The sequence below is a fragment of the Pomacea canaliculata genome, linkage group LG3 (genome assembly GCF_003073045.1).
Source record: "Pomacea canaliculata isolate SZHN2017 linkage group LG3, ASM307304v1, whole genome shotgun sequence".
NCBI lineage: Eukaryota > Metazoa > Mollusca > Gastropoda > Architaenioglossa > Ampullariidae > Pomacea > Pomacea canaliculata.
In genome coordinates, this window is record NC_037592.1 from 9,084,394 (window position 1) to 9,101,033 (window position 16,640).

Sequence of the window (16,640 nt, forward strand, 5' to 3'; positions counted from 1 at the left end):
TTAAAAATAATTGTATAGTCAGGATTGGAAATTAATGCATATGTGATAGATGACACTTCGGCGTGGGCGATTAGATATGTAGGAAATCAGGATGTATTTTGGGGTTGGACCTCGAATGTTTCTTGCTTTCTTCACTTTATCTAAAAGATAGACACAAATTCGTTGTGTTTATTTGAAGAGTTACAGACTGTTAATAGAATGATGCTAAAAGTGATATAGATGTAACCTATCTTTATGGCCAATCGCTTTTCATGGGACATATATTACAGGAATGATAAGCGATATGTAGGCAATTGGGTGTTTAAGGTAGAGAAGGTAAATGATTTTGGGCTGGATTATTTACATCTGGATTTGCAATTATGTAGGAAGCATACTTTACGTAGAATAGAGTCTCAAACTCTCGAAAAGGCGTAAAGGAGTGTATCTAGATAACAAAGAAGAAAAGTTCATTATGAGCTTGATATTTACGTAGATATTGGAAAATGTACTTAAGCCGGACTTCAACTCGTCCGAGGATTGGAAATAATAGTACATTAACTAGGTAGAGCATTTTGATGTAGTTCGTGGAATTGATGGGAAGATCTAATATTGCTTAGTAGAGCATCTAAATAAAATGAGGGTTAGGGGAAATGGTAATTTGGTATGTAAATCATAACAAACAATCTTTATTAATATATTATTTTCTTTTAAACAAGCGATAGAGTAGAAAATATATAGAGGTTATATCTGTGGTCAGTTGGCTAGAAGCTTTAGATATTGGATTAGAATACACTTAAAGTGTGGAATACTTCGAGGTTAAGGGTTTAACTACGCTAATTGTATACCGGGAGAAATTCTTAGTAATACAAGTTGAAGAGTGCGGCATATAGCTAATCGTGTCGAAATAGAATTAAAGAGATTTTGGTTTGCTGTTAATATCGTCGAGTTAATTGGTCAGTACATCTTGCACCAAGTAGGTAAGGTTATTTCAAAACCTACACTTATTAAAGAATTAACTAAAGAGAAATGTTTGGCTCCATTTTGGGGAGACAATACCACGAAACGTTGGCAATAAGTTGTTAAAGCCCGTTTTATTTTCATTGTCTGTGAATGTCTGGTTATACTAAGACTCTGTGTTCTTTCTGCCTTTTTACATAAGCTTGGTGGTTAAAGTCGCTCGGACTCATGAGATAACATAGTAGAATTCGCGGCAGAGTGCTGGCATCTTTACTCTGATCTTGACTCAGCTGAGGAATCACTATGTTTGGTAGAATACAATGAAGTTAATTTTAGTTTCCCTACACGGTCTGGTCTAAGGCACACTGAATCCTGTATAGTGCATCGTGATTATACTAATTAGTACTTATGTTTGTGCATAGTATGAGAGGGATAGAGCGGAGTATCGTTCAGCTGTAATAGGTCATATCCAATGCGAGGAACTTCTTGTAAGGACATAGCGGCAGGATGGCTAGGCAGCAGTTAGAAATGTTGTAAGGTAGAGTTACAGTTGGCGTGTTGTGAGACACAGCATCCGTGTCTACAAGATTAGTGATTATGACACCAGGCGTCAGTAAGGTAAGTTCACTGATGTCAATAACACAAACCTTGGTGCTGTTATTGAGTAGTGCAAACAGCAGTCGGCACTAGGTAATTAAGCCTCATGTTTGGAAAAGGCTGTTCATACGAACTAGTAATCATACGATCAGCTATAATGATTGTTGTAAACAATTAGAACGCTGCATAGCGCAAGGTCGTTTTATCGATTTCTGGAAGGCATACGAGATAGATCTGTTCCGTTCGATTATAGAGCATATTGGGTCTTTGTGTATTAATACTTGCAATGATAGCGTGCAAGTCATGTGCTAGTAGGTTGTGAGCTGAAAGTAGACAATGTTTTTTTATACACCACATAGACAACACTAAAACGATACGATAATTTTTTTAAGATACGGAAAACTAATAAGGTTTTTATGTTAGTATTGATGTTAGATATAAAGTCAAGTGTAAGTGACAATTGTCAATAATTATAGGTATATAATTGTACCGTGTGTAATTAGGCACTCAGATAAAAGTAGATACAATCGGCCTTTGTCTGTTGATTGTAGAGTCCACAATAATAGGCTATGATAAGGTTTAGCATGTGTCGTTGAGTAGGTCTGAGAAGACTGTTCACTGTTACTAGCTATATGAGGTAGACAGGAAGAAATAGAGGAGCTCGTTGCTAACACAAAGGGTAAATCTCCGAGTGTAAAAAGGATGAAACAAACCAGAATTTATGTGAGATAAGTTTAAGATAGACTTTAAAATTCGTGATAACGTGAATTGATTTGGATCTAGAAGCAGAGTATCTGTCAGATCTGGTGACTGTCAGTCGGTTAGCACTATTGACTTTCAGGTGAATTCAAAGGCATTCCTAGAGTTGATGTTGTCCAATAATTACATGTATGAGTATACATCAGGTGATACTCCTAATTGGTATTTCACGCTCTGAGAATTCCTAAACGATATCTAAGAGATGATTGTACTGGTAAGGTAGGAGTTTCCTCTTTTATTCCGTAGCAGTTGATCGTGTATATATATCATTGCTTGGACCTTGAGTCACATTGTACTGTCATATTCTGCTAAATGTGATGTTTAGAGGTTCTGAGAAGGAATAAAAAATTACAGAATAGAGCGCATTGTATGGTCTGTAATGGCTGGATAATATGTGTTGGTGCTCCGGTTAGCAACTTCGGTCTAGTAGATCAAACATATATCGTCCTGATCATCAGAATGGTATTTGTCGGTCATAGACGCTCATACTCAGCAATGAACAGAGAGAAGTTGAGAAGAAACGTATGTAAAAGAATAAATCTAGTGAGTGGTGCTCAGTCATACAGATGACAATAGAAATTTTAGCGTGCTAAACGATATGCCGAGTAATGTATATCGTTTCCTGTTCCACTAGTTCTCTGATAAAACTAAATGTGCATAGGACGGGCAGAGAACTAAAAATCTTAATATGGGATGACTTTTTAAAAGTAAAGTTTTTTCCTATTTCTTATGATTCACTCACTGTTTCTATACTGACCAGTCCTTGCCAACATTCTCTGTTATCCTGCTATTTCGCAGTTAATTATCGTATGCTTTTGTAGTTCCTTCAACAGGCATGAAAATTGCGGCCAGGTACACAGTCCTGAAGTATCATGGTCGCAGTCCTATACAATCTAATTCTCAATAATATTGAATCGAGAACTAGCTAAGAGTAAGCTTAGAATAGAGGATACAGGAAAATGTGACTTGCAACTGCATATGAAGAGCTCTGGAGGATTTTGATATGACAGTGAGACGTACATAGAGTTGAACTATTGAATGAAAATGAGGAGTGAGAATTTGATGTTCCCCTCAACACGGATTCTTTGTTCTGTTGGGGGTGCTGTGAGTGGGTGAGTGCTGGCTGGCAAAGGTGCATTGGTGACCCCCATAACATAACCACCAGTGGAGGGGTGAAGAGTAAAGAGGCGAGAGGAAGAAAGATGAGAAGAAGAAGGGGTGTAGACAGTATTCAGAATATTACGGGGGGTGGAGTAAATGAGAGATTTAGAACCGTAAAGAACTGCTTGGTTCACATGTTCATTTCGTAGATGGCGCTTGTATGATTCATTTCTGCAGACTGGCCATTCTCTGCTCGATGGAAGATTTTGGTGGCTATCTAGGAACATTAAGACATTAAAGACAGAAATAAACAAGAAATGTTGGACGAGAAGCAGTGGATATAGAAATAGAGCAGAAGGGAGGAAAGAAAATGTAGAGGACCAGACTAAATGAAATTACTCACATTAGCATTCGATCATGTTCTTCATGGTTTGATCGAGATTGTGCAATTCGTTATGAATCTGAGCGCGGATCATGGAGTGTTGTAGGGAGCGGACTCTTACAGACAGGTATAGAGTAAGATAGCTGTGCATGGTGGTTGTTCTGAAACTGGATGGAGTTGAGATTTTTTCTTTCATTGCAACTTATAGAAATTCGACACAAATTGGTTGTAAAAATTCGCGCATCCGCGTTGTCAGTGTATCTTCATTAATGTATAAGTTCATGTGACACAAGCAGAATCAGCGAACAACTTTTGCGATGACCATAAATGACATCTTGTAAAACCCTAGAGGTTGTTTTTTTAAGCATTATAAAAAGAGTTAAATCTATAGCTTACATGTTGACATGTTTGTGTAAATTAAAAAGGCGATACCTTTTTGAGTAAGCAAAAGTCCCGCTAGACAAACTGTTCTTACTCGACCACAAGGAGAAGATAACTCGACAGCTCCTTGACAGCAGAATGTCGTGTGGAAAAGCAACGAAGAGTGTTTATACAGATGAGGATGTGCTATTGACTGTAACTTCCATGCTGCATATTAAGAATCACGACCATTCCTTGTAACAATGTCGGGGAGAGCGTGAAATCTGCCAAGTGCCTAACAGTTATCAGCGCCTTCGGTTTTGGTACTCACCGGTATAAAGTCGTAATATTTGCTGTGGGTAAGATCCTTGGTAGTTGACGGGGGGTGCAACAAATGTTAGTTCTTATTTATTAGGGGCGTCGCTTCTCTGTTGCTGGTACTCGCTCAGGGCTTCTGACATTAATTTTGGCAAAGTTGAGCTCAGATACTGTTAGAAAGAAAGTTGACGGAGGACCCCTTCAATTTTTCGTCAATGGGGTCCTCCAATTTGGGCGAAGAACAGGACCCTTAAGAGGGAATATGAAGATCTAAAAGGGGTCCCTGGGACCCCAAAGAATTTAGCCTTAGCCTTACTTTAAATTTGCTTTCGTTTCAAAAGCATTCAAAGGGCGATGGCAAGCACTGCCATTGTTAAGTTAATGGGGATGACGGGAGAAAGATTTTGGACATTAACATTTTTCTTCAGTGAGAGCTTTTAGATTTATTCCAAGCAGCCTACAAAACTAAATAAACAAAAAGTCGTCCTTGATTCACAAATAAGGACGACTGAAGAAATATGCTAAACAAACACTTAGCCAAGCATGAACATATGATTAAAATCGTGTATATATTTGTCCGGTTATTAAGAGTCTATAAGCATTTCATGTGCAGACAACTCACGTTTACCAAATATGGATTCACCGGAAACAGTCCAATGCTCTTAAACTAAGCAGACTTTTGAAAATGTAATCCTGTCCCTTTCTCAAGTTGTATGTCAGTACGACTCAGTAGAATGTGTAATGTGTAAGTGATCTAATCCGCTGATGATAATGCTTCAATTCGTAAAAGTATTACAATATCAGAACAGAATAGGAAGCAGGTGCTCATGTTGATATCGTGTTAAGTGGTGCAACAAAGTATCCATCTTGATCATTCCTAATCAGATTAGCCAACGTGCTGACACGAAATTTAGTTCTCGCCAAGGAAACATTTCAGCTGTGAGGAGCGGGTTGAACACACGTACTGATGCTTCAGCGTTTTATGATAACGTGAAAACATAACTAAATTTGTGTAAGTCCGATTTTAAATGTTGTTGCACTGATGCTGACCTGCTCCATTGGCTGTCAACACATAGGGCTATTTGTCCAACTGGCTTTAACCGTCACTTTAACAGTAACAACGACATCGATTCCATTAAATTTCTTATGTCAGTGTTGTTGACCTGTTTGTGTGCAGGATGGAGGGGAAGAGATGGTATTTTGTAAACTACTTCCTATTACAGAGCTCAGCGAAGTAACTTGAACAATAAAATCCTCTCTAGACATCAAAGTTCGTTTCGCAGAAATATGCACCTAATTATATCTATAATGTAGCATTGTCGCAAACTTAACAATGTTTGGTATGCAAACATCTCGTTTCTTTGTTTGTTTGTTTGTTTGTTTGTTTTGCAACCTTAATACGCTGCACACGAAAAAAAAATCCGAGAGTCAATCACACAATAAACTTAACTTTATAATTGTAATTATACAGTACATTTCACTTTTCAAATAATTTATGTATTTTCGTTTTAGATGAAGAGAGAAGGTTTTATATTATTACGTCACCGCTGACAACGGTCTGATCATTAATTAATAAAATCACAAATTTTATTGGCTGGTACTAGAAAGCTCTGTGTGGCCTGGGTAGACAATAATTTGCCTTAGTATTGTGACGGCTCTGTAATTTTTGTCCTGTCTAGGATTTGCTCTCTGACAAAACAGAATTTTCAGATATTAGCACTATTAGATGACTCACAGCAAGTTAAAGCTAAATGACGATGAAAAGAAGCTTTTACGTTTTTCAAGAGGAGAGCCAGAAGTTACACTGTAGTGCTTGTCTCCGTTCCCTTTGTTAACTTCAGCGTTAACTCTAGGTTGCAAAATGTTTTCTATTTCTTCTCTAAGCGATGTTTCTACATCTGTTTGTCCTGCGTGCTGCGAACTCGCGGAAGTTCAGCTGCATTTCGCCGCACTCTGTCCATCTCGAAAACACCAAAATTTTCATCTGCTCATTTGTTCTGTGTAAACTAGACTATTGCAACTCTTTTTGTTTTTACTAGCTGTCCACAATACCTCATTCCTAAGATTGAGAAAGTAAGACTACTTTTTTACTCTCTTCACTGGCTACCAGTTATACCAGCCAAAATATACTATAAGCTCTCAACTCTATGATATGGATAGTTTGGAGCAAAAAGAGGTGGCTCATTAGACTTAGGGACTAGAAGGGATTTACTGTTACCTACAACTATTGTTTCCTCTTTCTACCTTTCTATCAGAGAAAAAAAATGAACTAATGATGACCTGAGAGAAAGAGAGAGAGAGACAAAGAAAGAAAAGTACAAACACGTAGAAAAAGAGAGAAAAACGTTTGACAGATTAACTCGAAGTAACTTGTCATTTTTTCGATGCAAATACGAGGAGACAAAGCAGCAATAATCTCCATTTAAAGTCGATCGCGCCTGCGATAGGATACTCAGAGCATTACTGAGTGCAACTACAGGAACGTTTAATGTGTTTTAAATTTTGTCACTTTATTGTTTTAGTTGCTTTTGCAAAATAGATTGCAGCGATGAACCAGACACTTTCAGGTTCTGATACAATCTGCATCCATTTTCCTCTACTTCAATCACTCTAAAAGGACAACGACAGATTAGAATATAGGCCACTCCTTTCGTCTTCCTTAAAAGGACATAACAAGAGCGCAGGAAGTAGGGTGATGACGTGTGCAACAAGTAACAGCGAGTTACAAGTGACGACTGACGAAGGTGAGTGGACGCGAAGACACAAACTTGCAGCTGCACTGACTCTCACATCTGAACTTTGGCCATGCTATTGGAACTATTGTCAAATTAAATATGAAGAAAACTATAGAGAGAGAAAAGTTATCGTTAGAATCTTCTAATTTTAATTAAACTTTTTATTTAAACCGGAGTCATACAGTCATTTGCTTGCTGTTACTTTACTAATACTTTCCGCTTCGAAATCACAGCCTGAAATTTTAGAATTTTAAGAAATGTCAACGGGTCCACACACAACTCAGACCACAAAGCTCAAAGGACTGAACGAGACTAAAACACTTTGTACTTTAAGAAAACAAGAAAGCAGCGAGTAAATTGAAAACAACATTGGTGTTTATTGAAGTTTCCTTATCTGTTGTCTGTGTACTGAAAAAAAAACCCAACAAAACAAATGTTTTGTAAATACTTTTGGCACTTTTACACTCATTCGCTAAAATATTAATGTCACTAGAAGCATCGAGATAGTCTTGCCTCCATAATGGTCAAGTTAGGGTAGAATCAGTAGCAGTTCCTATTGTGGTGTCAGCTGAATAATACTTCAATTAAAGGCATGTCAAAGTACTTTTACAACACATTAGTATGTTGGGAACAAAATCAAGGTTCTTTTTTTGCCTCGAGGTTCATATGCTTTGCATTAACATTGCTGGGTAATAGGCGACAATTACGTACCTTCTTAAATAAGGGAAATAATTCTTTTAATTATTATACAAGGACAACTTCACAACTTCTAAAATTACTGAACAAGAATTTGTTTTTTAAAATGTCACATGTTTTCTACCAAGATGATATTAAAAGTAAGGACTTACGGGTTTGCAGAAATCGTCGCAGTTTCCACGGTTGTGAAATCAAAACCTAAATTAATTAAACGCTGAGAATTACTGCCCTTTGTTGGTAGGTAGATGAGACATAATGAAGTTTGTTTTGGAAGGGACGCAAGACGGGTTCGAACCGGCTAATGGTGTGTGCAAAAGTGCTTTGATAATAAAAAGAAAACCGAGGTACTATAGTCGACGGAATCATCACATCATCTAGTGATGATGATACAAGTACCTTTGCATAAGCGTCTCACTGTGGCATTGGCAGCGGCAAAGTTGTTATCTATTATCGCTGTTGTCAATGAACAGGCGTCAACCTCTTGTTCTATACACTCCGTGGCATGGATTAAAATCCTGTGAATGGAAATATTTATGATTTAAAAGTTTGAAGAAAATTCACAACTTAGACGCAAATAAGGATTGGGAAAACACTACGCTAAGTTAAAATATCTTGGATTTGAACTCGAACTGCATGGGAATATCATTTGTAGCTAACAAAATCTGACATTTTAAACTAGATGTTAGAATGGTTAGTTTTCAAGATTGCAAGATTCTTTATTCTTTCACCCTCTCAAAGGTGTTCCGATATTTATTATATACATATATATTCACACACATTCCGATTTAGTAGTTTATTTTTTATGTGATATTATTTTCCACAAAATCGAGTGATACTTTAATAATTGACATTACAAATTGTTCTTAGAGGCAGTTTAAATAGAAAAGGAAAATCAAGATAGAACACTTATTAAGACTCTTCGATATTTTAATGTGTTTCTAGTTTTTAATAGACAAGTATTTACGATATTTTAGGAAGAGTCTTGATTTTGACCTTTGATAAGTCAACGTCGATTTTGTTTCTTTCATTCGATTTGATTTGGGGGATTCCTAATAGAATAGTTTAGTAACTCTGGTCATTTTAAAATATTCTGCACCAGATCGAGTCTAAATAAAAGTTCCATTCCCAGTTCTATTGCAAAATTGAAGTGTTACCGTCTCACTGGTTTAAATAAAATAAGAGATGGAAGGGAGGAACACACAGGCAAAGAATGGAGGTGATAGATGACGGTAAGAGCAGATCAGTTTACAACATTATGTTCTGCTTACTTACCTGCACCATGTACTGGGAGTAAGTATGGCCGCTCCGATGTCTGCAGCGGAAAGCGAGACAGAGACCAGTGTCTTCAAGTCACCAAGACTGACCCCCGGCACCAGCTGTGCTTCGTCAACACACGTCCTGACACTTGGACAGGACCAAGTCTTGGTCGTGTTTTGCTCAAAGACTTCAAAATGACAATGAAACCTGGTCATTTTCAGTGGCTTCACGGCAATCATTTTATTTATTTATTTAGTCAATATAGTTCTATTCAAAATGAAATCATATTGTGAGTGTTGTACTATTAGGTATGCCAGTTAATTCATTGCTTAGTAAAAAGTATAAAAAAACTACAAAATCGGCATCTGGAAGCCAACAACATAAAGAATAAAATACTGTGGAGTCTTGTTGTTACTGTAAATACAGTGAACAGCGATAAGAAAGCTAGTCCTTACAAGAAAGCCAATGTGAGTCTCAAGATGATGCTGTGTGTTTGTTTACCTGTACAAACCGCCTCAAAGCTTTTTTCAACTCGCTGCCACTTGCTGCTGAGGCTGTCACTACATGAACTGGTGTTTCTAGAGAGACACTGGAACCGTGGCCTTAGAATCCTAGAATAAATACTTTCATGAACTAGCATGTGCAACAGGCCATTTTAACGAGTATAATTAAGCACAAACTCTTAATGACGCAAAGAGAATAAAATTTTTATAGTTAATTTTATTAAAAATGATTAAACAGAATAAAAATGATTTAACTAATGATTAACCACAGGTGGTTTGTTTTTAGAAAAATTCCTAAAATAAGTGCTAGTTACCCGCAAGTGGGGCTTGTCAACGTGTGTACAGAAGAGTACAGTCTGGCAAACAGGTAGTCTACCTGATCTTGAGCATCCATCCAACAAGCAAAAGCACCGGGGCACTCTGGTTACAAATATTTTTGAAACAGCCACTCGTGCTACAAAAGGTTACAATAGTATTTAGTAGTGGACTGAATCACCTATCGAGACTACATCTGAAGATTGTAGGTAATTAAAGATATGTAAATTAATCTTAAATGGCAGGGAAGATCACAGGGCGTATGCTACTACAAACAACACATACAGTTAATATCCACAATAACTAAACAGTACTACTACATCATACTACAGACAATAGCTACGTTTTATCAACTTTAATAAAAACAGTGATTATAATGGTGACTAAAAGAACAAAAACCGGAAAAAAGTTTCTTGTATTTATTCACTCACAATAACTAGAATGAAATAACCTCAATAATGTTGTGATCTGAGAAAAAAAAACCTGTTTTGCACGCTCCATCCATCATTTTAAATGTAACGGAAAGTGATTGCCACACAGTTGTATCTTTATTGCAGCCTCCTATTTGTCCTGTGCAGTCCTTGTATGAGTTCATGCTCTGGCTGGGGGCAAAAAAGGGGGATACAAATATTTAACGGATGTGAAAGACAAACATCTTAAAATATCTACTACAGGGGATTTTTTTTCAATAATTAATATACGTTCTGCACATAGTACTTTCTAAAATGTGAGTTTAAAACCATCCTCTCTTTTAAGACAGGTTCACAGACATCAAGTAAAGAGATCAAGACCAGAGACACACTTACATTCAAGAACTACCAAAGATAATGTAGAGGTGAATATCGCAAAGTACCCAGTTTTTTAACATACAATTTCCACTGCCACTTTGTATAACGTGTGCAGTAAGTAAAGTCAAATAAAGTTGAATATTGTATGTGTGCTTCTGAATTAATTATAAGACCATTACTTTACCCACCACATGCTCCCGGCGTTCAACATCTCGGAGGAGCACGCGCACTTCACGAGCTCCAGGGCGCACAAGGTGTCTAGAAGGGGAAGGGAAAAAAATTCTTTAAAAAATAGAACTCAGTGCAGCATTTAATGTTATATTTTTGTAGTTTTTTTCCTTCTTTCTATGTCTTACATTTTCATGTCTTCTTTTGTCCTTATCAGCATCGCTCTAAAGTAGTCCATTATCTATTCAGCAAAGTATAAACCTATTGCCGCTCTATACATATGCCTGATGGTATTTAGTACATAACACTCCATTTTAACCACATTTAGAATTGCTTACTGTATTCGTTGGTTCGTAAGAAGATTTTGATAAGCCCTGTAGACCAATACTTTTTTTGCTTTTTAAGTTTTTACATTAATCGTTGAGCCACAAATTTTTGATGACTTTGTAATTTTATTGTTTTAATATCGGCTTTATGAACCACGAACAGTTAAGCTGTTTAAAAAAGTTAAATAAAAAAGAGAGAATAATACAAATCAAATGTTCTGTTGGGTAAAAGGAAACTGGCAGGAGGAGTTTTAATTGTTAGATAAGTGCTAGGAAAAATGTTTACACATACACGGTTAAATCGACCTTTCCCTTCCATCTTAAAACGATGGTAGATATTTCGGTTTTGTAATGTTTGGTCAATAGAAGGATGTTTTTAAGAGTAGTTTTCAGTTCTAAATAAACTGCTGAGAAGCACCACTTACACATTTATCCACTAACATAAAGCATGAGTACTCGAACATCAAGCTGTTTGTGACATTACCTTGTGAACAAATGTCAGCGGAAGACTGTTGAAGTTTACTTAACTCACTGCTGATCACAGGATCTTCCTCACAGGATTTTGTGAGCAAAGTGTTGTTAGCACAAGTCTTCAGATTTTCAAAGGAACTGTTAGTAAATATATATATCTAAACTTGAAATTTCTTTATGTAAAGGTAATAGTCAGGGTTTAATTTTCTTTTGGGATATTTAGAGAAAAAGAAACAAACACAGAGAGAACAAGCACAAAAACGAGAAAAGGATTAAAAGATGAATTATGAAATCAGCAAGGATGTGTGTGGATATATATAAATAGATAGAGAGCATGTATTCAGCGAATCTACGAGTACAAACTAACGAGGATGAAAAAAAAAAAAATGAAGGTGTGAAAGATAAAAGATAACAAAAACGATCAAGTTAAATTACCATATAAATGAGAAAAAAAATCAGGAAACCTAACGCAAAGGAAGGAAAATTCAGGTAACCCACGAGCATGTAGTTTCCACAGATTCGATGACGTGGCACTGGACTAACTGGATTGACTGGTGTATTCTGACACCAAAATGTGCATAGGACTTTAGAGAGAGATTGCAGACACGAAGAAGTATTGAACAGTTTTGCCCGGGATCGGTTTCTGGAAAAAAAAAAACCCAATATTTTTTTAAATAATATTTCCCCCTTTTTTTTAAAAAACAGAACAGCCAAAGACCCAAATAAACAAGAGATTTTTTCTTCAGCAGTTGAGCCTTTTTGCCCCGAAACCTTTCCCTTTTGTTAAGCTAATCTGAATTAAAAGTATACTGATCACACGGGATAACAAACAGACAAGTGTGCTTACTTCCGACGGTCTAACTACTCGCCTGTCCGCTAATAGAATACACATTAAATAAGAAGTAACTTTTCTGTACTGTACTGTCTCCCAGTAATGTAAGTTGAGATTAGTAATGTTTTAAAAGATAATGTATGACTGATAACCTGTCAAAAACAATAAATTTATCCTAGAAGATTTACGGGTTACTTTCTCTCGAGTCTGCTTGCTTTGCGATACTTCAAAATTAATAAAAGATAAGAATAAAACTGACCTGTTTGGCAAATTGATTTTAAAAAGATGATTTCTCCAACAGCATTTTTCATAATATCAAAATAATTACAGCCTTCAATCTTATCGATGCAATCTTGGAAAAGTTTTCGATTTTTACTGACGACGAAAAGAAAAAAATGAAAATGAAAATATGGCATTATTTTCGACACATGCCGAAATCATGTGATAAGAACCGAGTTGTACGAGCTACATTCAGTATGTACAGAAAAAAATCGCTTGGTAGCAGCATTGATGTGTAAAAGAGAATCATATTTCTAACGATTTCATGACATAATCGGGAAAAATTACATTTAAATGAGAAAAAATAATATAATAATATTCTAGAGAAAATTGTCGGACAGCTCACTGCTAGAACTTTATTTTGATGAGCGAAAGAAAACATGCTGCTGCTTATTGTTTGTGTAAAGTGTGTTGCAGAATAGATCACTGTATGATAATATTTACTAACCTATATGTCTGTAGACTTACGTACCATGCATTGGCGAAATAACTTGAACTATTAACTCTTGGGATTGAGATATTAGTCAAACAGTTGCAATTCCAGACCTCAAGGTAGCAAAGCCTTTCTGAAAATTGAGTCAAAAATTGTTTGAGAAACATACTTCAGCACTTTAAATTTAAGCAATTATCGAAATATACTTTAGCAATTTTACTGTTTCATATCAGATAAAACATTATCGTCCTACCTGTTGTATAGTTTCCTAATTGTGTAGAATTCGTCGCTATCTGATTTTGCTCTTTTTTCACAAAGCTTTGTTATTAAGAACATTATAATATTAACCTGCTTAGGAATAACGTGTTAGTTTGAATTAATCTTAAAGTTTTACTGTAAAGAGCAAATTTCAACTCTTTAAATATATATATATCATAGCATGTCTTCTTCTTTGAACAAAAAATAAACACCATAAGAAAAGATAAACACAAATTCAAACTGTGTTAGTGTCTTTTGGCATGAATTTTTTTAATGACTCTATAAAATGTTTGTCCTCTTTAAATTAGTGTGTTCCTAGGATTTTTTATTTTAGTGATTTGTTACATTAACTCGCAAAGATGTACCATTCGCAAACTAACAGTTTACACATTTAGGAAGGATTGTACTCAATATATTGTACTAAAAGCAGAGACATTGAAACACTTCTCTAAAGTTTAATCCTAATTTAATGGGAACAGTTTTTTCACATCAATTGGAGGAGTAACTTTAGTAGAGTGGCCATAAACCCACTTTTACCTTCTCTAGAAACCTCAAAGAAATCATATTTCCTTCTAACAGACATAACCCTGACATTTGTGGATTCGCTAGAGTTAAACTATTTAAGCATTTTCATATTTATTTAATAATAACACACGCTTGCGTTTGTGTAGAAATGTGTGTGCATACCCACATGTATTTTACAAATTCTGTAATAATTATACTAACGGAAATTTATTATTATTATTATTATTATTATTATTATTATTATTATTATTATTATTATTATTATTATTATTAAGACCAAGTGGCGACAATGAAATGCAACCTTCATAATCTGGATAGATGCCCACAACATTTTAAAAAAATAAGAGGGAAAAATATCTACAGAAGAAGTTTTCTTGTTTAGATAAAATAACAAAATTAGTGTGTTATGTTTATTATATATGCCCTTAATTAAGTCCTCTTGTTTCCTTTATACTTTTTACAATAACAATGATTACCTTGTGAACACTCCAAATCGTAGTTGCCTCGAACACGTTGTAGTTCGCTGGCAGTTTCGTTATCTCCGACACATGAAGGCGCGGTTTGTGTCACACAATTAAAAAAGCTATTGTATGAACTGTTGAAAACAATTTCCTTTACATTCACAATTGTATAAAAACGTGAACCTTATAATAAATCTTGTCTGACTTTTGAGATTACACATACAAATTTATTTACGCGTTCAATCTGCGGAGAGAGAGAGAGAGAGAAATAAACATCAAAAATAGGAAATGTGTAGTAGGCTTCTCTAATGCAGTTAACATTTGTGCAAAATGTACTCCCTAAGAACAGTTTAAAGAGTGTAAAAAAAAGCAAAGGACAGTGAGAAGAAAGAGAATATTCAAGAAGTGATGTAGACAATGGGAGAAATAGTGGGGAATGGTCCAGTGACCGTGGAGACGAGGGGTTCAGCAGGGATGAGATGCAGAAACAGTTTTTCTTTAATTAAATGAATAAATCAGACAATCGCCGATGAATGAGATTTTTCGCGGCTCACTGGAGTGAGCTTCCCAACCGTTGTCCCCTGTTTTACTTTTCTAAAAACACGGATACCTATAAATAGAGAGTATAGACAGAAAGAAAGGAAGTGGGAACATGAAGAAAATGAAAGCAGTAGGACAGGTAATGGCGACGGAAAGACAGAAAGTGGGACAGAAAGAAGTGAGGGAAAGAAGTGAAGACAGAAGGCGGACAGAAACAAGTGATTAAAGGATTAAAGATGACTCGTCAAACAAAAGGACTCACTTGCATTCGTTATTATGATCTTCAACGGTTTTGCAGTGGTCTGTATAAGATAATCGTTCATTTGTGACGTTAACAGTTGGGGATGACCTTAGAGACTTCTTGCAAGCATCTAGAATATCTCTGCAGGTCCTTTCTGAAACTGACAATGAAAAGCCGTTTGGGTTGTGATAATAGTTTAATGCCTTGTGGAAAGTCCAAACAAATCAGCATCAACATCAGCCTAAGATCTCTCACAACTTCAGGGACTTTGAAAAGGCCTTTGACATAGTGTGGCAAGAGAGACTATGGCAAGTGATGCAAAACTTCAGTATCGAGGAAATCGAGAAAGTTCGCTTTAAGTGCTCAATCCCTAAGTATAAAATGTGCAAAAATTCGTGGAATAACATCATCTACCTGTTGGTACGATGAAGAGTAGAAATCCTGTTAGCACAAGGCAGCTCTTAGGCATGGTAGCTGCTAAGGGCAGATAACCAAGACAGCCCACTGACGGGACGAGAAAGAGCTGAACGTTTCTACAGATAATGTTGTCGTTAGAGACGGAAAACAAGGGAAGTCTATTGTAGAGCCAATCAACACTCGTTCTCAGATTTGCGGGACTTAACCTTTTAAGGGTTTTTATCTCCTACTGTGCATTTGCAAGTCTTAATTTAACAAATTAAAATCAACAAAAGCACAAAAAGGCCATTGGTAACTGACAAATATTGTCCATTCTCTAAATTTGGCAAATATATAACAACAGTTAGATAAAAACCTCGCCAAACATGATCAAACCATATTTGTGCGGTTACAATGCTCAGTATTTCTTGTAAAGACATCTCGTGCTGACGGAACTGGATTTACTCTGCTCGCTGCCCGATGTGAGATATAAGCCGTTAGATAATTCAATCTTTTCCTGATTGTCACTAATTATTTCAATGTCATCTGTTATCTAAAGTCTAGTGAGAAGGTTGGCCAAACGAAGTTGTACTGTCAGCAATGAATTTTAATTTAGAGAAGACTGCTGTGTGGATGTCTGTGCGTTTGTTGTATCTCGGCTTGATTATTTTAACTAATTACTTTCTTCATACACTCCAGAAAGCTCCTCTACTTCATTGTCTGCCTGCTACTCATCCATTATTACATTCAGTACAAAGTGTCTGTGCTGTGTTTTCATTTTTTACTAGGCTCCTGCCCTGACTATTTCTCTGAACTTTTACAGTGGAACTCTCTTTCCTTTCATATTCGGTATCTACCCAGCATCGAATCTTTTAAACATGCACTAAAACACATCTGTTCCATGAGCATTACTCCTTACAACATTTAACATAGTTGTCAGTATAGTCAACTGACTAGTCCGCC

The 16,640-nt window shown here is 36.1% G+C and overlaps 1 protein-coding gene across 1 annotated transcript; it reads right to left on the reverse strand.

Annotated features, from left to right (window-relative positions):
- Window positions 1-7,572: 7,572 nt before the first annotated feature.
- On the reverse strand, window positions 7,573-15,901 carry LOC112559916. Its single transcript, XM_025231409.1, has 14 exons — window positions 15,696-15,901; window positions 15,303-15,441; window positions 14,516-14,634; window positions 13,296-13,389; window positions 12,804-12,919; window positions 12,211-12,355; window positions 11,726-11,850; window positions 10,936-11,005; window positions 10,443-10,561; window positions 9,959-10,064; window positions 9,643-9,752; window positions 9,157-9,328; window positions 8,281-8,399; window positions 7,573-8,082 (listed from the first exon to the last, which is right to left on the reverse strand). Exons 1-14 carry the CDS (start codon window positions 15,748-15,750, stop codon window positions 8,033-8,035), a joined length of 1,539 nt encoding a protein of 512 aa, XP_025087194.1. The 5' UTR covers window positions 15,751-15,901; the 3' UTR covers window positions 7,573-8,032.
- Window positions 15,902-16,640: the final 739 nt, after the last annotated feature.